General features: G+C 42.0%; 1 protein-coding gene across 4 annotated transcripts in view; it reads right to left on the bottom strand.

The window, feature by feature from the left end:
- Positions 1-4,553: 4,553 nt before the first annotated feature.
- ETV6 (ETS variant transcription factor 6) overlaps positions 4,554-25,672 on the bottom strand; it is a 132,743-nt gene continuing 111,624 nt past the window's right edge. For all 4 annotated transcript variants that reach the window (XM_031603190.2, XM_090147664.1, XM_090147657.1 and 1 more), the window contains exons 6-8: positions 14,726-14,868; positions 11,899-11,999; positions 4,554-8,543 (exon numbers count right to left, since the gene is read on the bottom strand). In XM_031603190.2, the coding sequence (XP_031459050.1) occupies positions 8,438-8,543; positions 11,899-11,999; positions 14,726-14,868 (350 nt within the window). In that variant the 3' untranslated portion in view covers positions 4,554-8,437. The remainder of the gene's footprint in view (positions 8,544-11,898; positions 12,000-14,725; positions 14,869-25,672) is intronic.

Raw genomic sequence — 25,672 nt, 5'->3', positions numbered from 1 at the left:
GGGTGCAGCCCCTCTGGGAAGCAGTGGTGTGATTGAGCTTCAGTTCCTTCCATGCATTTCAAGCATATTTAGTTGAAAAATGTGAATGTGAACTGATTGCATTTGTAAGGATCTTAATGTATGGATAGGAATACTACAGTTCACAAGAAGCATAAGCAGGAATAATACAGGAAGAATAAGAAAGAAAAGCACAATCATGGAATCAAAGAATCATTTGAGTTGGAAGGGACACTTACATCTAGTCTAACTCCCCTCAAAGAACAGGGAAATCTACAGCTAGATCAGTTTGCTCAGAGCCCTGTTTAGCCTGACCTTGAATGTCTCCAAGGACGGGGCACCCACCACGTCTCTGGGCAACCTGTTCCAGTGCCTCACCACTGTTACTGCAAAAACGTGTTCCTTATATCCAGTTCAAACCTCCCCTCTTTTAGTTTGAAACCATTTCCCCTTGTCCTATCACAACAGACCCTGCTAAAAAGTCTATTCTTTCTTATTGCCCTGCTTTAGATACTGAAAGGCAGACATCAACCTTCCCAGCAGCCTTCTCTACTCCAGGCTGAACAGCCCCAGCTGTGAGAGCTAGGAAGCAGAGTTGAGTAACAGCTAAATAGAAAGGAAGGCACAGATTTGAACGTTGGGGATGATTAACTCCATTTCCTTCATTGGAGCTGGAGTCCTCATTCTTCAAGTCTTTGAGTGGAGGCTGGTTCAGATCCTGCAAGAATGCACGGGCCAAGCAGAAGCTTCTGACCTTGTCCCTGACCTTGGGAAGGAGAGACTGAACATACTGGTTTCTGGTGCACAGGGCATATGGTGACTACTCTCAGGTTTCAGCTTTGTGCTGGTCCAAACTTCCCCCCTCCTTGTCTCAGCTTTCATCTACCTATCTGCTTCTTTTCCTCACCTTCCTCTGAGGGGTTATGCATTCACGTCCTTATGGAGCCCAGGGAAACAATACCTGCTTTGTTCAAGCTGTCTTTGCTCTGGTTCCTTCCTTTTACCTTGTCAAACACTGGGAAGGGTTCACTTGAAAACTTCGTCCATTTAGCAGAGCTTGGCTTCACACCAACCACCCCAGGCTAGTAGTGTTTATCAGGCGGCACAAGATCAATTCTAATTCCTGAACTGTTATCGCTCTTCCTGTTGCGGCTGTTCTCCAACACTTTGAGTTGCTGGGAAACTTTTTGCACAGGTGTTTGCAGGAGGCGGAAAGATTGATGTGTCCCTGCAGGTTTTACAACTGATCGTATCGGTCATAATGACCCCTATTGTCCTACATGAGGTCTCTATGTGTTCGTTTTAACCTAAATGTTGGCTGTAGTCTTCAGGTGCTGAATGCGTCACAGACATGGGGTCTGCCTGATTGTACATTGGTGTCCCTGTCTGGTTTCTGTGCTCTGCAGAGGCTGGCAGAGCTACACACAGTCTCTTTCACTGGCAAAGGGACAACATTGAAGCAAACATGCACTGCCCTAAGTCTCTGTAGCAGCTGCCCAGCTTATGGTGATCAGCAGCGGAAAAAAAGTCATTAAGTAGCATCTGTGTTGTACTTTTGGGCTAATGAGGGCAGTTACAGCAAAGATAGAAGATTATTGTCGCAAGGGAAGAAGAACAAAGTGATTTCATTGACAGATCCAGCTCCAGCAGAACAAGCAGATGACTATTCATCACCCCCCCCTCTAATTTCATTAAGGCAGAGAGGTGAGGACTGGAGGGAAGAAAGTGGGAAGACCGACTCTTTCTCCTTTTTCTTCCACTTTGCCTGCAAAACAGTGTAATTTTTGAGTAATTTTGGAAAAACAGTTAGGAGGAACATCATGAATGAAGGAAGTCTGATGCAATTTTGTTGATCGAACCACTCCACTGCTGGGGATGGCAGTGATTTTTTGGGCACCTCATGCTCTTGCTTCTTTCGAAGGTAGGTGCTGGGAAGCTCAGCCTCCAGCACCACCGTGCTCTCTTTTGGGCCCCTCAGAGGCCTCTTGGTGACAGGAAAGCTTCAACTGGTCTTCATCACTTTCCTTACTCCCTTCCCAACTTCTTCCTCCTTGCCGTATCTGGCAGGACATGTCTGCAGCAGTTTCTTCTAAAGTACTTCATGAAGGAAGATGGCTTTCAGAGCCACCCATTCTCCTGCAACATAGCAAATACTTTTTCCCCATGCTCTCCAAAATTTTCCTCTCCATTTTTTAGGTCAAGAGAGGTTCTCCTCCCCCTCTACTCTGCCCTGGTGAGACCACATCTGGAATATCATGTCCAGTTCTGGGCCCCTTAGTTCAAGAAGGACAGGGATCTGCTTGAGAGACTCCAGCACAGAGCCACAAAGATGATTAAGGGAGTGGGGCATCTTCCTTACTAGGAGAGGCTGAGAAAGCTGGGTCTCTTTAGCTTGGAGAAGAGGAGGATGAGGGGTGACCTCATTAATGTTTGTAAATATGCAAAGGATGAGTGTCATGAGGATGGAGCCAGGCTCTTCTCAGTGACATCCAATGATAGGACAAGGGACAATGGGTAGCAAGCTGGCACACATAATATGAGAAAAAAAACTTCTTCATAGTGAGGGTGACAGGATATTGCAACAGGCTGCCCAGAAAAGTTGTGGGGTCTCCTTCTTTGGAGACATTCAAAACCCACCTGGACACATTCCTGTGTGACCTAATATAGGTGTTCCTGCAGGGGAATTGAACTGGGTGACCTTTTGAGGTCCTTTCCAGTCAGTGACATTCTGTGATTACAAGTACTGGTGAAGGTGATATTTCTCCAATCCATCTGAAGAGATGCTCAACCAGACACACCTCTCTGAGCTGCAGCAAGCAAGCATAACACATGTGCACACTACCACTGACACTTCAGGATCTTTCTGGGGAAAGAAGAATGTCCTTGCTTGCATGGGCCTCACAGGTGGAGCCTCATATGGGAGAAGTAAAAAAGCTTCTGCAAAGTATTATTTCAAAATGGATTTATACATAATTAAGTGCTGCCAGTACTGCAGTACTTCACTGGCAGCCTCGCTAAGTCCTGGGGTGCATGGACTGTAGCCAAAGGCCTACCTACTTTGCTACCATTGCCATTTCTCTTCTGATCATCACTGTGGAGTCTGTTGCAGCCATGGTCTGCAAACACACGTACCAGCCATCATCCTGGTGGTACTGGCATAGGAGCTCTAGAGCTGAATTAATGCTAGCAAACAGATGTGAAGTTGTACTGAGCACCTGCTTTTAGAGTGTTCCCTTGTTGCAGCCCAGAAACCATATTCTCTAAGGTCTCTGAGTTCAAGAGGCAGCCCTGAAACTGTTGCTCAAGGCAGTGACAGCCAAAAACACCAAAAACTTCCTCCATTCACTTTCACCCTGCAATGTTAACTGTTGTTTAGAGTGCACAGAAAGCTGCAATAGTATGTAGGATACATTTATTTCCTCTTCTCAAATGAAGGGAAATAGCCTGGAGGGGCAGAGTTGTGGAGCAAAACACATTGTTTCCTTCTCATGTGATGTCTTGGCTCGAAAAGGGGTTTGTTCAGTGCTTATTCTTCACCTTGTGGTTTAAAAACAACAGTGAAAGAAAAGCAAGAAAAAATACCAAGTGAGAAGCAGCTGGACAGATAACTCCACAGATTATCATGGGTTATCATGGGTCCATCCCAAGCCGTGGTTGGGATCTGCATGACTTCACCCAGCACAGAGAGTGCCAGATGTGGCCTCACTGCCCAGAAGTGCTTGTTGTCACACGGCAGCGACTACTCTGCTGCTATACATGCTGATAACCTGCTCAGCATGGGAAAGGGCTGTCCAGGGAATAATGGACAGCAGCAAGTGCCTGATGCCTTGCCATGCTGTCCCCTTGCCACTGAGAACATGGTGTCTTTGGGGTCCCTGCATCTTACCTGCTTCAAAGTGAAACAGGGAGATGAGGACTCCCTTTGTTAGAACAGCAGCATTTAGGGGCTTTGTTTCTAGACTGCTTTGCTAAGATGAAAGCTATGGAAATTGTTACTGTTCTCAAAATTGAGCCGGTCTGTTTAGGAGGACACAAGAGCTGCAACAGTTACCATACCTCCTCACTTCTGTGCTTTCCCTCTGTACAGCCTGCAGGACAAGGGGGGAGAAGCAGATGCTTCCATCTTGGCACTCGTGCAGTACTCCGCTGATTCCTAAGGATGAAGGCAAAGTAAATACTTCAAGGGACAGCATTAACTCTTCCAAACAAAGCTTCCCAGGGAAGATGCAGGCCTCACTCATACACATTTGGGCATGGAAAGCCGGCAGGTTACTTTTCCTGACTGAAACCAGCTGCTGTGTACTGTATCTATTCAGCTACCAGAGTTCTTAAAAAGAAAGGACCATTTTTTAGCAATGATTGCACCAACAAAATTTGGTATTCCCATTTTTATATTAAATTTTTTTATTGAGATGATGTAATTACAGGCATTTTAAAAATTATTTGCAACTCACTGGCCCTGAGATTAGGCTTTTTGTTTTTGTTTTTGTTTTGTTACATTCGATTCAGTCCCTTAAACCCACACCTTAAAACAAACAAACAAAAAAAAATCACCATTGATGAAAAGACTAGAATTTTATTGGAAAAAAAAAACACAACAAAAACAAACAAACAAAAAAGAATCTAAAAAAAACACAAACTGATGCATTCTGGATTTGCACAGGGTTGCAGTTTGACAAAGAGATCTGGAGAATGCACGCATGGATTTGTGGATTTGCAGTCTGGGCAAGAAGGGTAGTGTTCTTTGGATGGGGAGGCCATCAAAAAATGTCCAATATCAATCATGAAACTCAAGAAAATATTTAGTCATGGAGCTGCAGCACATCCTACTTGGCTGCTTGAAGGTTGCGCAGCCCTGCAGCGCACTGAAGGCAATGATGGTCCGACTTAATTGCAGCGTACAGATCCTTTGCTGAGTATTTCTTGAGCTTTGCTGACTATTTCTTCTCCCACTTGCTGGAGGAAAAGATAGAAAGCTTGATTGCAATGCTGCCAGCAATTTCTGTGCTAGGAAATCAGAAAGTGGGGAGGGGAGGTGGGTTTCAGGGCTGGTGGAAAGACAGTGTTGCCAGTGCCAGCCTGCACATTCAACAAGTGTTTCTGTAGCTCTGAACATGAATGCAGTTTGCACTCCTCGGATCTGCCATTTGGAGGTGAGGTAGAGGAGAATCTGCTTACTGCAGCTGTTATAGCCTGTTTCTATATTTTTTAGCCACTGCTGATAACCTTGCTTACAAGACCCTAGGAACAGTTCACGTCTCGCAGGTCTCCACACAATGTCCCAAGCCCTGGCTGTATGTCATCCATGTTACAGCACGCAGAGTGGCTGGAAGCTAGGCAGGGTCCATGGGAACAGCCTGCTCCATGTTTGAAGGCTATTTTCATTCTGGTTGGCCTGAGACTTGGGAAAATTTTATGACTGGGAGGGAGAAATAGTTGTCCTGAGATGTCTTTATACATGAACAGGAAGATAGTTCCAACCTTTTTTTTCCCTTTGACTTGATTCTGCAAGTGAAAATGATTGTATTTTTGGTAAAGGTAAACATTTTCTGTATTAAATTCCCTCTACAGATTTTCCCACTGGGACAACACATGGGACTTTAGGATTCCTTGCTTTTTCCTGCCTTGCCAGTGCTGAAGACAAACTGCTTGCTAGCTTACCTGGTGAGCGCATGGGCTTATGCTGGTGGACTGTCTCTACTTCCCCAGTGTGCACCTTGAGCATAACAAAATCTTGTGGCTTAGCAAAGCAAAATGCTTCGAATAGAAGGTATCTATTGTCTTTCTTGCCCATCATCTCATAAGAGCAGTTGGAGCAGGGAAATGATGCAGTGCGTGCAGTCATCAGAAGCCAGAAAAGTAAAGGATATCAACTGTGCTTTTTTTTTTTTTTTTTTTTTTTTCTACTGCTGTATATCCTAAGAAACAGAAGAAACCATTGAGAGACTTCCTTTACACTGACACTCACTTCATCTGTCACTCACCATCTTCTCTGAGTTATTCCTTTGACCTCCCCAGGAAGACGTATTCCGATGCTCTCTGTGCTCCACGTTCAGTTGGAGGACATAAATCCAGCTCCTAAGGCATGGCTGCAAGCAAGTGCCCTTGGGTCAGTATCATTGTGGCCCCCAGGTTTTGGGTTGGAATCATCGTGGCCCCTTTGGTTTCAGGCCTGTGAGCAGGGGATCTCTCCCTGTGCCTCCATCTCATGAGCTCTAAATATTTCAGAGCTGTGGCAGTGATGGGTCATCTGCTCACCTTTCTGATGCACGTTCATGTGCCCTTTCTTCTGAGACAGAAGAAGTCAAGCACTTTGTGTGCTCAGACTTCTAACATTCTATAATAAAAATACGTGCCTGGGAAGAGCTCAGGGAGAGATGTACACCTTGTTGCTCCTCATCAGACACTGGCTCTGCAAAACTTCTCCTTGTTGTATGATGCCTATCTTTACCCTTAACAAAGCCTTTCCTCCTGCAGTTGTGACTCAATAACATCTTTTGTGAAACTGGACTATCTTTGTTTAAATATACAGGCCACTGTTCATTGCCAAGTGCTTTTTTTTTCTGCGTAGATTAACCCTCTTGTTAAATATGTGCTAAGATCAAATGCAGTGCTGGTTTATAGCTAATAGAAGCGCTATCAGGAGAATGTACCTTATTTTTTTGGTTGAAGTTGATTAGATTAATCCTTTTTTTTTTTTTTTTTTTTTTTTTTTTCCTATTTCTAGTATGCATTTTCCCATAAAAGAGGATTTCTGTTTTTAATGAACTAGTGTGGACTTGTTTTCCTCCAGTAATCATATGATTCCTGCACAGGTTCTCTGTACATCTTCACTCTTTGCAAGTATCATTTCTGCTGCTGCATTTTTTTTCCACTACGTGGACCACTGCTGATGGATCACTGGATAACTGGACACCACTTTCCTGTCATGGCAGCCCAAGCAGTGTGAAATGCAAAGGGTCAGTAGTTCCTCTAGTACTGAGCATTAAGGACTACTGAGCTTCCCAGCCTGAGTAACCAAAATAGGCATGGCTCTTGCCTCCTGCAAAGCACTCTCATGCTGCAAACCAAATAGAAGGTGTAAAAAATAGGGCACCTTGCAAAGAACAAAAACAAAACCAAGAAAGCAACACAGATCTGGGATTTCTTTTTTTCTGATCTTTTAAATCACATTAAGAACAGGCAAGCTGAGACAAGATTCCTAGATGGGAAAGCCATGGGGTGGGGAAGGGTTGGGAGGCAGGGAGAAAATCAAACTCCAAAACAAAGACAAAATCAATTCCAAGGCATCACTATAGCTATTTGGTTTCTAGTTCTCTACCATTGGTTTTTATATTGGTGAATCATCTATCTCTCCAGGAGCACAAAATGATCCTGGAGTGGTTTCTGAGCAGTACAAACCATGTGATGGGTCCCTCTGCATTCTCCTTAAGATGGAAAAGAAAGTCCTTCACCCTTCACCCCAAAACTGCTAGCACGTGTAAGAACAAAACCTTCCTTCTGTGATTTCAGGTATTTTACCCTTTGCTTTTTTATCAAAGCCTTTGAGCTAAAATTCTGCATTGTACACATGCTGTGGGGTTTACATATATACATACATATATATTTATACTTGCCCCTGTCCCTCTCCCCCCACTCCATTCTATCACCCCTTTGCTAGAGGGAGAGAAAATGTCAACATCGGTCTATTGCAGAGGTTTGCCACGTTTATTTCTCTCCTCCCTGGAGCACTTAGGTGATTGGTTTTGGTCCATATGCCCGAAGTTAATAGCCACTCAAGGATTCACGAGCTATGTTGGGATTCTATCCCAGCCTACACATGAAGGGTGACTCCTCTTCACTTGACAGATATGTGTGGTAAATTCTTTTGGTAGTTTCAGTACATTTACCAAACACAGCACACAGAAATTGATCCAAGCAAACTGGAACCCCTGAGCAAATCCCTTCTGTGTCACTGTTGTTTCACGTGGTATTACCTCATGAGACTTGGAAGTAAGAACACTCTGTTCCCAAAGGAAAGCCTTCCAAAGGAAAAAAAGCATAATCTCACGTTTTGCCCTATGTGAGAAAAGGGAAGTCAAACTACATGTTTATTAGGGGGAAAAAAAAAAACAAAAAACAAACAACAACAACAACAACAAAAACCCAAAGAAACAAAAAACAAAAACTTAAACCAAAAAGAAAGAAAGAACTTGAGGGAGACTTTGTAGGAACAGTGAAGTAGTGCGTAAGTCCAGGCTTTCTCCCATTTACTTTCCTGCCAGCACCACTTCTGCCTGTTAGTTTGTTTTGTTAAGGTGCTTCAGGTCCTGCATGGTCTTCAAGCTAAGCGGAGACCCCCACTACTGCTTCCGTAGGGTTGCTTCCCCTCCCAAACCGTGCCAGCCATCCGGGCAGATGTTTCTCACATAGACCCACAGAGGTGGTGCACCAGTTCCCTTCAGCACTCATCTTCTTGGTATATTTGTTCATCCAGTGCCTGGGATTCAAGGTGCTCAAGGCGGTCTGTTCGGCCACTCATAATCTCATCTGGGGTTTTCATGAACCTGAAAAGCACAGAAACAAGAGTGATTTTCCAGTGCTCTCAGCCCTTCTCTTCATAAAGTTGCTGAAGTCCCTGAGCTCTACAGCTCCCCAGAAATATCTTTTCTATATCCTCCAATATCACTTGCTATTTCCCAGTTTCTCCACAGCCCACTGGCTTCTTTCCTCCTCCATACATGGAGAAGAATTTAAAAAAAAATCACAAGCATTTCCTCCTGCTCCCCTTTTTTAAGGGTCCAAATTTTAACCAAATCCCACAGTCTTTTCCAAGGCATGATGTTTACTTCTTCTTCCTCATACTGTTTGCTGTTGCCATGTAAGATGATGGTATGCCACATGTCCACTTATTTATGCAGTCTGGTGAAAGACATGTGAATGGTCTTTATTGCCAGCACATTTCAAAGCAAAAGCACCTGCAAGACATAGAGGCAAAAGACTACTAGTTTGTGCTGGCTTTTGTGTAGGTGAGTGAAGGGGAATATGAAAATCTGAAGCAGGGCTGGAAAGGTTCAAGGATTGAGTCAGAACAAGCTCTAGGAAATGGAAAAAGGCCCAAGAAAAAAATCTTTTAGGCTAAGTTTTAACTGAGAAAAGGGAACTGTGCGCAAAGACAGTCTTCTCCTGTGTGATTGGAGGCAAGTGAAATTGTAACATCACAGTGTTCTCTGTAAATGAATGCCACAGCTCCCAGTACTGATGCCTTGATGCAGTTAAGTCTGCAAAGGGCTAGAAACAGAAACTGCCTCCAGGGAGGCATGGCAGCATAGGAAATGGGGAAGGATATTCACCAGCCTGCAGGTCAGTCTGCAGTCTTGATCTTTGCCAGGGTGCTTTTGTGTACCACTGCACAGAGGCAGCAAGGAAGACCTCTGCTTTTTCTTTCTGGATTTAACAGCATAGGAAGAGAGAATGGCACAGGAAGGATAAAATCATAGTCTAAACACAAATCACTTTCCTAACTCGTAAGTACTTCTGGAAAAATTAGAATGAGACATGTTTATACTGGAAGTATTACAAAATCTTGTGTTTTTTCATTAACGAGGTACTGTCTAACATTCAGCAGTACAAAATGTGTTAATCAGAGGAGCTGATTTTATTTCAGGCTGATGAGACCCTTGATATCCTGGCTCCAGTGAAAACAAAACAACCTGATATGAACCTTGTTACTATCAATCAGTTCTGAAGCTCATGGGTTAAGACTTGCCTCCCACTTCTGCTTTAGAGGTTATGAAGCTTCAGGCTTTCAGTCTGAAAAATCCAGAGCCTCTCAGCAAACACACAGCACAGCCTGGAACTAACCTCTTGCCACCTCTTCTAATTTTGGAAATCATATGCACATATGCATTTAGGAAAAAGAAACTGTCTATGACTCACTGCTGTGTCACTCCCATTTGTATGCTGGAAGGACTTTGCTGATATAAATGTTGTTATGGCACTGAAAAACTAGCATACAGAAGTGGTGAATCAGTCCCTGGCTATCCAGTGAAAGCTCATCAAAGCCTACAGGCCAGACTGTGCTCCGATTTAAACCCTGTGCTTGTCCTGTTATCTTACATGAGGGTGAAACCAAAAGAGAGAACAATCCCATTGCTCTCCCTATCTTCTGCTTGTTCTGTTTCCTACATCCTCTGGGAGATGGGCAGATAAGAATTATACAGTAGAACTCTGGGTATTCCTTCTAGTCTGTGTATTAATTCACAGTGAGGAATGCCAAGTATGGATGTTTATTACAGCATTTGAATAAATTAAAAAATAAAAAACAAACAGCCCAGAACTTCATGCTAATGAAGAAATGGTACCTATAGTATCTATAACTTTTTCTGTTGCAGAAGATATTCAGCCAAACTACTAGGAAACTTTCCCTCACTCCATTTTACATAAAGCTCTCTACAGATATCTGCACAAGGCAACTGCCTGCATGTTTCTTAAAAAGACACATTTCCTATTCTTTCTTTTATGAGAAATAGCCAAGAAAGGCACATTAATGGCTTGATTTTCTGCAGCTGTTCTTCTTTTTCTCTACAGATATAAATTGGTCTAAGAAAACAACATCAGTAAGTTTTTATTGGGAATTGTGCAAAAAAATGCTTTGTTTTGTTTCCCCCTCCAGTTTCCAAAGGAAATGAAGTTTATACGCTCGTGTTTTATGCTGCTCCATGACCTTTGAATCCATTGGTCAGTTTTGGGCAAATCTGACAGAGGAACTGAGGTCTTCAAAGGTATGAAGTTTCTACAGTTTAGAGAAAATAGGCAGCCTGGTCAAGGAGAGATGGACTCCTGCTTTATTTGTGTTCCCACCAAAGAAAAGTTTCCAGGATAAGTACATGCATTATTCAGCATCACAGAATTCCCCCAGGAATTGTAATCTTCACACAAGGCCACACCAATCCAGGCTCCTTTGGTACCACTTCTTAGGGAGCAACTTCAACTTTTTGCCAAAAAGAATTAAAATAACACAGTTGATTTTGCCTGCAATCTCTTCACTTGCTGTTTTTCCTATTTAATTCTCTTTCTAAAATGAATATCAACAAAACATTCCACAGAAACCTATTCAGCTGTACATAGCCAATGCAATTCTGTTAGTTTCTTTTCTTAAAACAAACTCCAAGACTGCCTTTTTATTGATATAATCTCCATGAACATTACTGGATCCAGACAAGTAACCCAGACTGGATCCAAAGCAGTCGTTGGGCTGAGTTCAGTGTTCTGTCGGTCAGGATTACGCACTAGATTCCACTGTCTTCCCTGTAGAGAAATGGAGTGTTTACACTCAGTTGTTCTGCCAGTTGTACCCAAGTTCATATAGCAACTCCCTGCTTTGTGCTGTTTAGGACCCTACTTCCTTACATTCTTGGTCATATCATCAAATTTGATGTGTCAGGCTTTATGAACAGCTCTTGCAGGTCCCTCTCTTCCTTAAAGACACCTCTACTAAGATGTGTTCATCAGCACGTCCCTTCTGTGACGTTGATGCTCCCGAGGAAATGTCAGATCACTACTTAGTGTTTGACAGCAGCTGTATCTGAGAAGTTGAACGTGGACTGGACTTTCCAGGGGTTTCGATGAGATCACAAATCATATAGCTGAAGTCTTAAAAAATAGCAGGGCCTGCTTGAAGTGAGTGAAAGACACTTCTATTGATTCCACTGATAACTGAAAAATGCCTGTATTTTCCTAAATTGGTGCAGTTGCCTTGAAAGCTGGGAAGCACTGATCTAAACAGCTTTTACAAATCTGTGCCCATTGTCAATGATGTTCTGACTGTGGCAGTGAAATATCATACACACAATTCCATTTTCCACATTCAAAATCTAATTGTCTTTCAAAAGGAACAGCAAAGATAACAAAAAAGATTACCTGAACAAAAGCCTTTGTCCTGGCTCCTTCCGGATAATATTTAGTTTGTAGTAATGGCGTAGGGCTCTGGACATTTTCTCATAAGTCATATTTGTTCTGTTCTGTATTTTTCAAAAGAAAAGGGGAAAATGTGGTGAGATGACTCATTAAAACCTTCCTAAGGCCCCAAATGAATTGCAGAACTATCACAAGCTTGCTAAAATAACCAGGTCAGTTCAAGAAATCACGTTTCATTATTCTGCTGTTTGCAGGCCCATTCTGCGTCTCCAGCCCTCATCAGGAGAAATTTCTAGATCTCTTTTCATATAAGGCAATTTAAGTGAGAAAGTCTACCAAAAATTCCAAGTGACGTTTTTCTACAGTTTCTTGGATCGCATGGAACAAAAGGTTTCATCAACCACAAAAAGAGACTCTAGGTGGAGATGCTCGCTCTACGTGAGCATATCTACGGATACGTGACAGGCCTGTTCTTAATGAAACCATCTTTTGTAAAATGTAAGAACAGTGGCTAATAGACTGCATTTGTCAGCAATCCTTGCTAAGAGCGCTGTTCCTCTGGGATTCCCCTCCATTAACTAGTTAATGCTTATAGAGTACTGTGGAGATTGAGAGCCTGTTTGTCCTCTCCTTACAGGGGTGTAAATCAAGAAGTCCATTAGGTTGTACATCTGCCGCTGTGGCAGAGCTTCCCCTTCTTTTTGGAAACCCCACAGCCAGAGCACTGCGGGGTGACTGAGGTACGGCCCTGCTCAGGGCAGCAGGGACAGGCACAGGCACAGCTGTACGTGGGCAGCTGTCATAGTACTTGCCTGGCTACATCTGCATGAAGAGCATTTTTTTTTGGTACAAAGAGCACTAGTTACCACACTGGTGAAGAAACTCCCAGTTGAGAGGGCACCATACTGTCAAAGCCATGTTTGCATGAGTATAGAGCAGCTGCCCTGCCGTAGGCAAAACAAGCCAAACTAGCAGAAGCATGCTTTTAGCCTGTGAGCCCTCATGGTAAGAGTCTGGCTTGGCACAGCAGTGTCGGTCCAAGATCATCTGTGGTGTTCAGCTAGATTTATTAAATGAACTGCCTGTGTAAAATGGCCCTGAAGTCCTGCCTTAACCTCAGCTGCTCTGCTAAGGAAAGCCCTATTAAGAGTTCCTGTAATAATTAAACAAGAAGAATGTCAATGATTTCTCTGCAGAATCTAGACTCTGATCATTGGGAAGACCCCTGAAATACTGTATGTGCTTTTCCCATTTCTTGTACACTAAAAGCTGTGTCCCAAGTGACTACTAATTTAAGTAGCTTCAATTTTAGACATTTAAAACAAGACCTGATGGCAAGACTTGATTATTGGCATGGAGGTAGAACACTTCATTCCCAGTACCACAGCCTAAAACCTCTAAGAGAGATGTAAATCATGTCACAAGAGAAAATCTTGACCTTATCAACATTTTAGGCTATGTACACTCATATAAAGAATCACAGAATGGTTGATGTTGGAACGCATCTCTGGAGATCATCTAGTCCAGTCCCTCAAAGTGGGGACAACTAGAGCTGGTCCTTGGACCTGAGTCTGTTCTGGCTTTAAACATGTCCAAGAAATTCCAAGAATGCAGACTCCAGTCTCCCTGAGCAACCTGTTCCAGCATCTGACCACTTTCCTGGCAAAAACATTCCAAACATAGGGTCATTCCTCCCCACGTGTGAAACTCTGCATTTCCTCTTTTTAGGTTTCATGAGATTCTCATTAACCTTTCACTATGTGCAGATCTGTCTTGCACAGCAGCACAACTCTATGGGGTATCAACCACTTTTCTCAGCTGCTGGTATTTTTGAAGTATCAACTGAAAACTTGCCGAGGGTGCATTCTGTCCCATCATCCATGTCATCAATGAACATGTTAAACAGTATTGACTCCACAATCAATCCTCTGCATAATACCACTAATAACTGGATTTTGTGCTGTTGATCACAATCCTTTCAGACAGCAGTTCAGCCAGTTTTAATTTACCTTGCTGTTGTCTTTTCTAGTCTATACTTCATTTGTTTGTCTGAGGATATTATAGAATGGACGGTCTCAAAAGCCTTTCTAAAGTTAAGATAACCAATATCTACTTTCTCCCTGCCTTCACTGAGCTAGTCATTTCATCATAATTCATTAATCCCTAGTTGATCACATTGGTCAAGCAGTTTCTCTTTTATAAACCTGTGCTGACTGTACATATATGACTGTAATCGTGTGCATACATTCATAAAGATATGAGCGTGTATCTGTACTCATACAGATATATCTGTACTTACTCAGCTCCAAACTGCAAATATCAGTAACTCTTTTCCAGTGAACAAAGCAGAATCAACCTCATGCAAAGAAATGCATAATCCTACAGCATTTGCTGTCAATCACAAGACAGAAGCCTTTCTTTTTGTGAAATACGAGCAGAAAGGAACATAGAAAAGAAGCTCCTGCTGAGGTGTACATAGCTCCTTGCAGACCACATCTTAACCAGAACATCTTTAGCATCACGTTTCAGGAAGAAAAAAGATGCTTTGAGAGAGGACCGTTAATTCTTGCATTCGTCATAATTTTATAATTAAATACATTTATAACTGAATGTCTTTGAACCAAAACAACAGGTTCTTCATGTGAAGGGTAAGTTTTAGTGCTTGAGGCTGGATGCTTTATACTTGTAATGTACGTACAATGAAAGATTATAACCTTCCAGGAGTGGTTTATATGCACATGCTTCCTTCCTTTTCCCTTGTTTATAAGTAAATCCTGTGATGTTGTAAGAGGTTCTGTGCCATAGGAGGAAAAATACACTGCTCCCTTACCTTGTGGTTTCCCCACAGCCGGGCCAGCCCATTGGGATCAACTATCCGAAAAATTTTGGATTCCTTATCTTCCCATCGGATGAAATTTTCGTACCGGCTGTCAGAAAGCAGCTGATAAACATAATCCCAAAGCAACCTGCAGTCTGTGAAAATAGAAGAAAGAAAATACTGTTTTTTTCTTGGGATTAATTCTGGGAAATTCTGAGTGGATATCTAGTGAAAGAACAGCGAGGGTTAGGGCTGAAACAGCTGCTGCAATCTGAAATGCAGATAGCTTAGTTGTTATTGACTAATACCTGCAAAAAGTACTGGAGTATATAGCCTCTTCTGATGCATCCTAGTCCTCCTGCCACTGACTGAGCATCTTTATCACATTACAAGCTGTGAGAAATGACCTGCTGATCTTTGCTGGGTGTTTGCTGTTGTAGTGACGCACGTAAAACCACCACATTTGGCCCTGATGCTGTTTCAGGCTGTTTCAGTGGGAAAATCAACAATCTGCAACCTGCTTTCCCTGCTTGAGGCTGCTCCTTTCTGTGTCAGCTACAGGGGTCTGAGGCATAGGCATTGCTACAGCTTTCCTTTCAAACAGAGAATTTCATTGTTCCATGTCTCATAAAAATGATGCCTCCTATCATTTTTCAATTTGATTTTTGTTTTTTACAGTTCCTGAAAAAAAACAACACAAGCATTATAATTACTTGAGTGCTATCGAGAGGTTAAATACTTTCTATTTGGAAAACTGAATTCAAATTTCCTCTTGGCAAACACTCTTTAGGTCGCTAATTAAAGGTCTAACAGATACTTAGGTTATAGTTTAGTGTTTTTCAGTTTCATGGCAGTCTCTTGAGGCAGGGGCAGACAAGAGCTGAGCTGCTCCTACTTCCTGCTTGCAACGTGTGTGTGCAGAAGTAACTATGAAATATGGAAAGCAAATTGCACTGAGCGAGAGGTTCTGCTGCTGTCAGAAACAACAAGGTTTTTATAGATGAACTGGCCAGATCACTCAGCTGGTGATGTAGTTGTATTTCACTTTGAAAGTAAAACCCGAGACAAAATATCATAGACATGGCTTGTTGCAATGATTAGAGGACTGGTAACCAAAGACATCTAGATTCCAGGTACTAACATGGATTCTTGCCAGCCTACCTATTCCTGTCCGTCTTGGTTTGGTATGTTTCACAATGGGGATATGATGATATGTTCAGTCTGAGAATATAAAATGCTTTTTGAAAAGGCATATGAATAATACATTCAATGAGTGTACCTGAAGTGGTTAGAGATATTAACATTATTGATGGCATTTCCCACTTTCAAACTGTTATTTCTGAAACCTGTACTGTCTCTAAAGAAGGCATAGGAAAGAAAGAAGACATTCAGAATTTTTAACCAGAAAGAAGTACTGCTAGCTAGAACCAGGACTGGATCTGAGAAATAATTCTCTCCCACTCATTCCCTGATGACCAGCCTAGACTGGCCCTCTCTCTGTGCAGGGATACATAGAAACTTTCCTCTCGCCCCAGCTTGCATACTTGGCCCAGGCACCTACACCGAGGCTGCAAATACAAAGAAGGTAGTTGGCTAAAACTAAATGCTATAATGTTGAATACTGCTGCTTCTAACAGCTTGTACAGCACTGGGCACAAGCGATTACAATCAGCTTTTCACTAGTTTCACACAAATAAATTTAATCTCTTAGACATGCATGCATTTGAAAAAAAACCTTATTTTCTAGATTTCATTTACAAGGAATTTGGGAAGGGAGATTATATTGCTGCAGTGGTTTGAGCCTTTTAATAATGTGGGAGGTGCTCAGGTAATATGGTAGGAAGAGCCCACATAAGTAGTTTCGTGACACACATGCAATTCATTTCTGAACTCTTTCACGGAAAGGCTGTATAAGAAAAAAAAAAAGGATCAGGAATCTTAAGTAAGAAAAATAAAAATCTTCAAACACCACTTTTCTTTTCCTTCTTCAATTCTACTGGCTCTGACCCCTCAGGATATATTTTGCCAAGCAATCAGAGTTGCTCTGTAATACTGTTACATTCAAAAATCTACAATTTTTACTTCACTAAAATCACTGTACGACTTTTTAGGCCAGCAATGAATCACTCACCAAGGCCACACAAGCCATGAGCTGGCAACAGGTTACCAGATGGACAACTTACTTCTCATCTGCCGACTGGACACCAAACAGATGTACCCACCTCTGCAGCTGGGTAGCTAACAACTGTTACTGGGGTTGGATTTGATGGTAGCAGGAATGGTGCTTTGGCCAAGAGCAGTTTCTAGAGCTCTGGGGGGCTTAATTAGGGTGGAGCAGGAAACTCACGTGGATCCCCAATGAACTAGGAGCTATGAAAATCCTCCCCATAGGCATGCTTCAAGGCTTATTTCAGTCAGTCGACCAGGAATGTATACAAATAATTCTGGCTTCTGCTAAGGCTTACAAGGTCCAAACAGAGCTAAAAACCTGTAGTGTGCTCAGTCCTGCTCCAGCTCATCTCTACAGCTGGGAGCTGCTTCAAATTGGAAAACATTCACTTACATTAGTCAGATATTAGACTTATTAGCTAGTAGACTTAGACATAGTAGATATTAGACATTATATATTAGTCAGGGAAAAAAAGAGACACCTTTTGGTCAAGCCATGAATTCATTAAAAACTTGTGGGGAGAGGAAGAATATGTAGTTCTGTGGCTGAAGCTGTGCTTTCAGACTGTGCTAGGAGGTTGCTGAGGTGCTTGACTGGTACATGGCCCCAGCATGGGAGTGCTATGTGGTGTCAGTGTCCCACTGTCAGTCATTTGGATTTGATGGTGTCACTACTGCCAGTCCTAGGAGAGACCTTCCTTGGTGCCACTAGAGGGATGGTACTCTTACACAAACATATGAATGTCAGACTTACATTCTTGAACATGCAACCTGTGGCAGAAATCATCTGATTATATTAACTTATAAATAATACTTACAGTTCTGCAGAGATATCATTTGCCCAAACTTTACTTTTAGCACATTATTTGCAGTTTGCAATGTTATTCATAATCAATAGAATATTGCTGTAACTACGCTCAGAAGAGGACGCATTCAAGTGCAAATTTGTTTATTGTTGTTCACTTAATTTTTAAAATGGAATCCGTCTAAGCTTGAATATTAACACTCCTCAAATGAGAATAACTCAGATTTGCATCTTGAGATCTCTACAAGAAAGTCCCAAGCAATCAAGGGCCTCATCCCATATTCTAAACCAACTGAGCTGCTCAGACTTGCAGAGGTATTTAGCAGGCTGACGAAATTTGCAAAAAAACCCAAAACAACAACAACAAAAACCCCACACCACCAAAGTACCTTAGGTCTTTAAATCTGTTTGCTTCAATAGGAAAACTGAAAATTCTTGAAAATTCTGCTTGGCTCCCACGAGTTACAAACTAAAAGCTACACTTGTAAATCAAAAAACTATATAACTAAGTTGCAATAATTTAATGAGCTGGCATATATCAATTCAACAATGGGTATTGTGTCTTCATACACTGCAAACAGGAAATAAAAAGCATTTAACACTAGTAGCTTGGTAGCACTTTGTGAAGTACTTGCATCAGTTTGCCTTAATACAGGTTTCAAAAGATAGATCTTCATTAATGTGAACACATTCAGTGGGTGTTTTTTTTTTGTTTTTTTTTTTGTCTTTAATCATAAATTATTTACAGCCTGAATACCTTTCTCCACAGATTGCAAGTTAAATAAAATAGGACAGTCAGAAAGGGTCTCCCTGACTGACAAAGGAGCAGCAACTAAGTCACAGAATCATAGAATCATTTGAGTTGGAAAGGACCTTTAGAGGTCACCTAGCCCAACTTCCCTGCAATGAACAGGGACAGCTACAGCTAGTCCAGGTTGCTCAGAGCCCTTGATCAGCCTGACCTTGAATATTTCCAAGTATGGGGCATCTACCATCTCTCTGGTGGCAACCTCTGTCACATAGCAGCTATATAAAAGTACTCCTTCACACCCACTGCCCGTGGCCTGCCCAGGGCCTAACCTTTCCTGCCCTCTCTCCACTGACAGGAGCGCACTCCCCTTCAGTTCACTCCCAAACAGCCCTAAGGCAAATAAATGACTCTTGCCTGGCCAGGTGCCAGGAGCTGGATGTGCTACCCTGTGTCCTGCTTTGACCCACCCACAGTGAGGAGCAGCTTCTTTGAGCTCCACCTCACTGCCAAGTGCACCACAGCCATCTGCTGTGTGCCAGGTTATAGGCGGAGTGGTGAGGGGCCAAGCAGTTCCTCCACCTCCTTCCACCACCCTGCCTGTGGTGGCCTGCCCCTGCATGGTGGCTGCTGAGGAAGCTACCCACAGCTATCTTTAGTGGGTCAACAGAAACCATGGGTCAAAGACTATTTGATACCTCTTAGCCAGTGTAATGAATTTAGAGTAAACCAGAGCCCAAGTGGAGTAGACTGCAGCCTCTGAAATTCATGAAAATACAAGAAAAGACAACGCTAACAATTAAAAGCAGCTTCTCAGCTGGGATAAGAGATGCCTCCTCAGAAGGCCAGTAAAGACAACACCAAAAGCTGCATTCCCCAGGAAGGTTAAAACTGTTAAATGTATTTTCAGGAAGGATGGAGAAACTGAGAAAAGGACTTGTTTGTGGATACTGTTTCCTAAGTTTTAACCACTTGCTTGAAGAAAGTGTGGATGCTATGAATGCCTCCAGGAAGCCTAAACCACTTCTTTGGCTATCAGAAGGCTTCCAAATGAGCAGTAAAATGCCACGACTCTCCACAGGGTGTGTGTTAGCTAGTGAACTACAGCAAGAAAGCACAGGGATGTTTCTGAGGCCCAGCAAGTTTAAAAGTGTGTGAGATTCAGTAAGGGAATTGAGTCAGGGCCGGTATCTAAATTGTTTGGGCACGCTGCAATTTCCCTGCCTTTTGGTTTATTACGGTTTACTTAGAAAGTATGTCTGTGTAGCACAAGGAAACATCATTTCCCCCCTAACACACACTTACTTTTTGTTTAAGTGAACTCAGATGGTTGAAATTTGTACACTCTGAAACTAAAGGGATTTTGTTGAAGAGAGAACTGGGACTGAGAGGCTTAAAGGCAATGTAGTAACAAACAACCCAGCCAAAGTGGGAAAGTGGTGAACTGCTGTGGCCATGCAGCAGGGCTTCTGAAAGCAAATATTTCCACATTCCGCCATTTTCTCAGCAGTACTCTTCGGCAAGACTGAGGTATGTAATTAGATAGGAATTAGGGCAAGCTATATCTTCAAATGGAGAGGAATGGCTAGAACTTTCTTCCTGTGGTTAATGCTTCTAGGGGGATTTTTATACTTATGCACAAGGAAGATATAAGCTGCAGTTAGTTGGTTCTCAAAACATCCTCCATAAAGACTGCCCTACTTGTGCAAGAGACACTTAGGCTAGTAACAGCCATGTGTTGTAAAGCCCTAAGCTAAGCTGAGAAGCAGGAAAGCCTGAGGGCTGCCAGCCCATCCAGACCCTGGCTGCTGCTTGGCTACCAGTGCTAACAGGAGACATAGGAAAACAAAGCGGTGGCAGAGCCCTGGAGATAGCAAGTAAGAAGGGACAATGAGTTTTTGGGGCTTGAGGAGTAGGACGAAAGCTCTTTGATAGCAGCAAGTGTGCCTCCTCACTTCAGTTTTAAGACTCTCTTCCACGAGGCAGAAGCACCCAAGCCTCAGCCACTCCTCCTTGGCATAATAAAACTCAGTTTCTCCTTTCCAGTTTCTCAGCTCTTCTGGCTGAGAAGCTGTTTACTGCCCACATTTATAGCACTACTTTCAGCAATGTTACAAAAAAGAGTAGACATAGTATTGTTAAGAATCCCTTATGACAGTCAAATAGTCACTGTGTGACTGAAATAATGGATTACAAATTCTTCTTTTCAAATATCTTTTAAGTCTATGGGCACAGTCTTCTGAATACACACCTAGAGGAACTCTGGCATATAAATAATCCCAAATGGCTACATGATGGCAATACATATATTCCTTAGACTTAAAATACCGTATCATCATGATCTATACATTCAATATTATTGATTTTAGGTTCGTAACATTTTGATACTTGTCTAATCATTAAGAAATGACTTCTGTGGTACCAGTTTTCCAAGACAGTCACACAACCAGCAGTCTTGACATTGCAGTAGTGAGATAATTCTTAAATCTGCACCCTCTTAGACTAAACAATACTGCTAACAATATAGGCATGCGTATGCTAAAGACCTTTTTTGTTCTGAATATCATGTTCATCTGCAATATTCCCTAAAATATACACTGCATCTAAAGACCTTTGTTGTTTGTGAGGCCCAAGAAGTAGGACTACCTCTCTTCACTTATCAACTACCAAAACCATCTCTTAAACACAAAAACATTCTACAAGACCCATCCACAGTTTTCCCTGGAGACCATTATAGAAGATGCATTAAATATGGCTACTGACTGACTTGGAAACAAACATAGCTTTCAGAGAAAGAGATTGTGCCAAAATAATCATACTCCCTCTGACATCAGCTGATGTTCTACTCCTTGCTGAGTAGGTTAGCCTAAAATTTCTCCAGCATATGATTATCATTTGACTTAAATAGTTCTGTGATTTCTACTAGCTGAAAAGTTTTCCCATGCTCAAGTCCCATTTTTTACAAGGTGATAAGTACTTCAACTGCATTTGTTCACAGAGAAGCAAACATCACATGAACAGCTGTTCACAACTGAGGCTAATGGACAGAGCGTATCCAGAATTAATTCTGTTATTCTGGTTTCTATAAGCACACCTGAAGTGCAGTTAAGAGAGCTAACATGGTTATACTTATGGTACCAAAACTGTGAACTGGTAAATTTCAGTTGGCCATAGCTGCTAGGAGGAAAAGGTCTCATCTCCTTTCCATTTTTTTCTCCCTTCCTCCTGCTGTCTACTTCATGCTGGCTCTTATTTTGTTAGATTTCCATATGCTTTGACTCAATTTGTTCAAACAGGAGAAAACAAATCCCGCAAAAAACACTGGCCTGCTTTCTGCTATTTGAGAGCTGAATCTGCTTGCAGGAAGATCTGGTGAATGCTATTGCCAGCACAAAAGAAGGAGGCAAGACTACACTGGCAGAGTTGACAAAGTGGAGAGGAAAGAGGGAGAGGCCCCCCAGAAAGTGCCTGCAGATCTACAGTCTGTGATAATTCCCGTTGTTTGAGAAGAGGGCACTACTTTGGAGTGTCTGGATTTGTTTAAACTCTAGCCAGAAGCAAGAAATCATTAAGGTTAATGACTGTTCACTTGTATGAAAAAAATAAAGGTTGGGAGAGAACTCCTGAGTCATAGAATCATAGAATGTCCTGGGTTGGAAATAACCATAACAATCATTTAATTTCAACCCCCCTGCCATGTGCAGGGTCACCAACTACTAGACCAGGCTGTCCAGAGCCACATCCAGCCTGGGAGCCACAGGAGTCCAGACTCCTGACTTGTTTTAGGCTTACCATAGAGTGAAGCTCCAACTGCATTTTAACCACATCCTCAACTCTGCAACAGACAGAGCTTTCTGCATGAGCCAAATGGACCTTCAGGCTATCAAAGTGGTACATGATGCTCACCAGGTTGGCTGATATTATAATTCATTTCAGAAGTACAGTGACAATGACTTTATCAGCTTTCCTTTACCACACAAATAGAGAGGGATGAAAATTAAAGCTTGTGGTAAGGACAGGGAAGGCATATGGCTGGATCATATCAAATCATCTACTGTGTATTTTCTGAAAGGTTTTTTTTTTTTGTGTGTGTGGTGAAAGACAGTACAAGCAGAAAGAAAGAAATGCTACAGTAGGGTTACTGTTGTGCTGATACAGTTAGGAACAATTACAATCTCAATATCTAAGAACATCACAAACTTATTTTAGAAGTCAAAACTACAAAAAAAAAAGGAAGTAAACAAAACTCACAAATAAAGGATTAAATGGCTCTGAGGACTGTGGGTGCTAAGCATAACACTATATGGTAATCTGAGTTCAGGTTACAAAGATAGAAAGTGTCTTCTTTCCATTAATGTTGGCTGCTGCTAGAAGCAGGATGGTAAGCTGGTGCAGTAAAGTCCATGTGGAGAAACCTCCTAACAGACAAATGTTTGTTCAGCTTTGTAAATTCAAGCTGGGGCTGGAGAAATAGGTTGCCAGATCACACAATGCAATGGTTGTATGTTGCTTCTGTCTTGTACCCAAATGCTGATCCGGCAGAAGCAGAGCAGAAACCTGAGATTGTCATGCTGTTAACAAATTGTAGAAGTAACAGGGCAAGATAGGGCCAAGCTCTGTTCTTGGCAATAAAAATATATGAAGAAGAGGAAACTCCAAAAGGTTCATATTCTTCATGTGGCTGTAGAAAGGAGCACTCAGATTCGAAAGGATATGTAATGAATGGGTCATAGACTGAGAAAGGACAGTTTGATAGATGAGGGTCTTGGAAGATAAAGACTATGTTATTAAGAAAGGTGATTTTTTCCCTGTCCTATTCTTCTGTTCCATCCCCACCAAACAGACAAGTATTTTCAGTACTAAGTTTCAAGTGTTCTTTTTACCTGCTCCACTACAATGGCAGGGTTCACTCTTCCATTTATTCTGATAACAAAATCTGCTTCTGATCCTCCCATGGCTTTTCCTCACCTTAATTGCTTGGGAAGGGCAACAACGTGAAAAAGGGAAAGAAATTCAACCTCTGCCTGTTCTCCTGTTCACTGAGATCTTACAAATACCTCACATCTTGTTTGACAACAAAGAACTGACCAAACACTTTAATAAGGAGAATTCAAGATTAAGGATGAACATTCGTCTCCTGAATTCTACATCATATAAGCAGGCAAAAGTGGAAGTGACTTTACTATGGTACTCAAACAGGGTAGTAATTTTTGACCTCACAGTGTGAGAAGCTCCAGTATCCTCTGTCATAAGCTCAAGTGATCTTTGACTTGTGAAGTATTTGATCAGGTTTGTTTTCTTTCTAACAGTGGAAAATCATTTTTAGCTGGAGACCACTGTCCAAGAACCTCACTTCTGTGCTCCACCCAAAAGCCAGAGCTCTTTCTTCAGTGTGAGCATAGCTGGAGGTTATGGTTTCAGGAATTTCCTGCTGAAAGGACTTCTTTATAAGTTGTAAACTTGTCACTTCTGATGGGTCTGACAGAAAAATGAAACAGGGTTAAATCTCCACATTTAGACAAAGCCAAACCCTTCCCTCATGAGAGAGGGAAAACAGTATTCTGCAGAGAATTTCCCTGCATCTTAAATCTTATAAAATAGTGCAAACATTCGTATACCATTTCTAACTGATCAGTATTAAAATAAGACTTAAGTAAGCCTGTCTCCAAAGAGAGTACAACATAATGTCAACACTAAGGTATATTGTTCTGGTTTAACTAAGTGTTCAAAGTAATGCAGGTTTCCTTTGTAGAAGAAAATCTGAATTACTGCTACAACTTCAACCTGAAGAAAGTGTGCAATGTACAGGGAATATAAGGCTCATATTCTTGTAAAAAAGGCTATGTACTTGAGGTGTTCAACATCCTGCTGACCTCAGTGGCTGCTGAGGGTACTCTGAACCCACTTATCACATCCATCTAGCCACAACACATAGACACTGCAGAAGAGTAATGAGAAGGGATGAAGGCTAGATGACTGAGTTTTCCTATAGCTTGGTTAGTCAGACCTCATATAAAGACCAGAACATGTCCTGGCTGCAATTTTTGCTCCTGTACCTGTGCAGCATGGAGGTATCTGTAAAGTAAGACACTTCACAGAAAATCTGAAACTACCTATCCAAGCTATTGTCATTCTACTATTGCTTGAGTGACACTGGGTATATTGGCAGGGAAAGCACACTTTCATATTGAAATTAATTGTTAATGCCATGTTAAGATGGTTCTCAAGGTTATCATGAAAATTTCTCCTCTGAAAAGGAACTCTGAGCTTGATTCTCATTCATACTTCAGTCTCTTTGTAGTAGTCTGGCTCTTCACAAAAGGCTTGAAATTGATGTGGTGCATACTGCAAATATAACACTATACATGACTGCAAGGACTAAACAAGTGATTAAACAAGGCCAGTGGCATTATAATTGTCATATGCAATTGGGAGTGACAGGACATACCTATACCAAAAATCCCTGATTCTTCCAAGTTTCACACTTGCTGCCCTATGCAAACGAGCATCAGCTACCTGGAAATTAAGCACTCAAATCCCAGTGCTTACAACTCTGCATGCTGAAATGAAACACTGTTTTGGTTTGCTGCAGTTTGTCAGGCTGTAACTTGTAACTGCTCAGCTGCTAAGACTGGAAGTGGGTTTTGCCCTAGCTGCCCCCAAGTAAAGGCAGTGCTTCACAAGAGCCCACCAGGTTGGTATGACGCTGTCAAACCCTGCTGGGATCGTGTCTTGTGATGGCTGAAGATAGTCTTTGCTTTCTCAGGCACATATACAGTAGGCTCCTACAGCATTAGCAATGATACGTGCTTTCTTAAAGAAAGCAGAATACCTCTAAGGAAGCACACGACAAAAGCCAAGTTTGGTTTGTCAGCGCTCATCCTCTGCAAATGAGGACAAAGCAAACACTTTCAGTTTAGATAAGAGTTCCTCAAGGTGAAACTAATGATGCAGATCCAGAAATTGGGAGAAGTAACAAATCAAACAGTGATGCTTATTCACTGTCTGGAGGGCTGAAACAATCAGAAAACCCAAACAGTGTAGGTTCCTTCCAGTACTGAGTGCTACAATAGGTCTCTGTGGACATGTCTGTCCACAATAAGTGACTTTCTTCTAGAAGTTTTCTACTTCTAAAGCAGTGTTGTCACTCTGGAATAAAGTCACTTACCAACGACTGAATGACAATGAGAGGGAATTAGGTTCAAGCCTTTAACACTAACACCTGTTGTGCTCAATT

The sequence above is a fragment of the Phasianus colchicus genome, chromosome 1, assembly GCF_987193195.1.
Source record: "Phasianus colchicus chromosome 1, bPhaCol1.hap1.1, whole genome shotgun sequence".
NCBI classification, from domain to species: domain Eukaryota; kingdom Metazoa; phylum Chordata; class Aves; order Galliformes; family Phasianidae; genus Phasianus; species Phasianus colchicus.
This window is presented reverse-complemented; position numbering and strand designations above follow the sequence as displayed.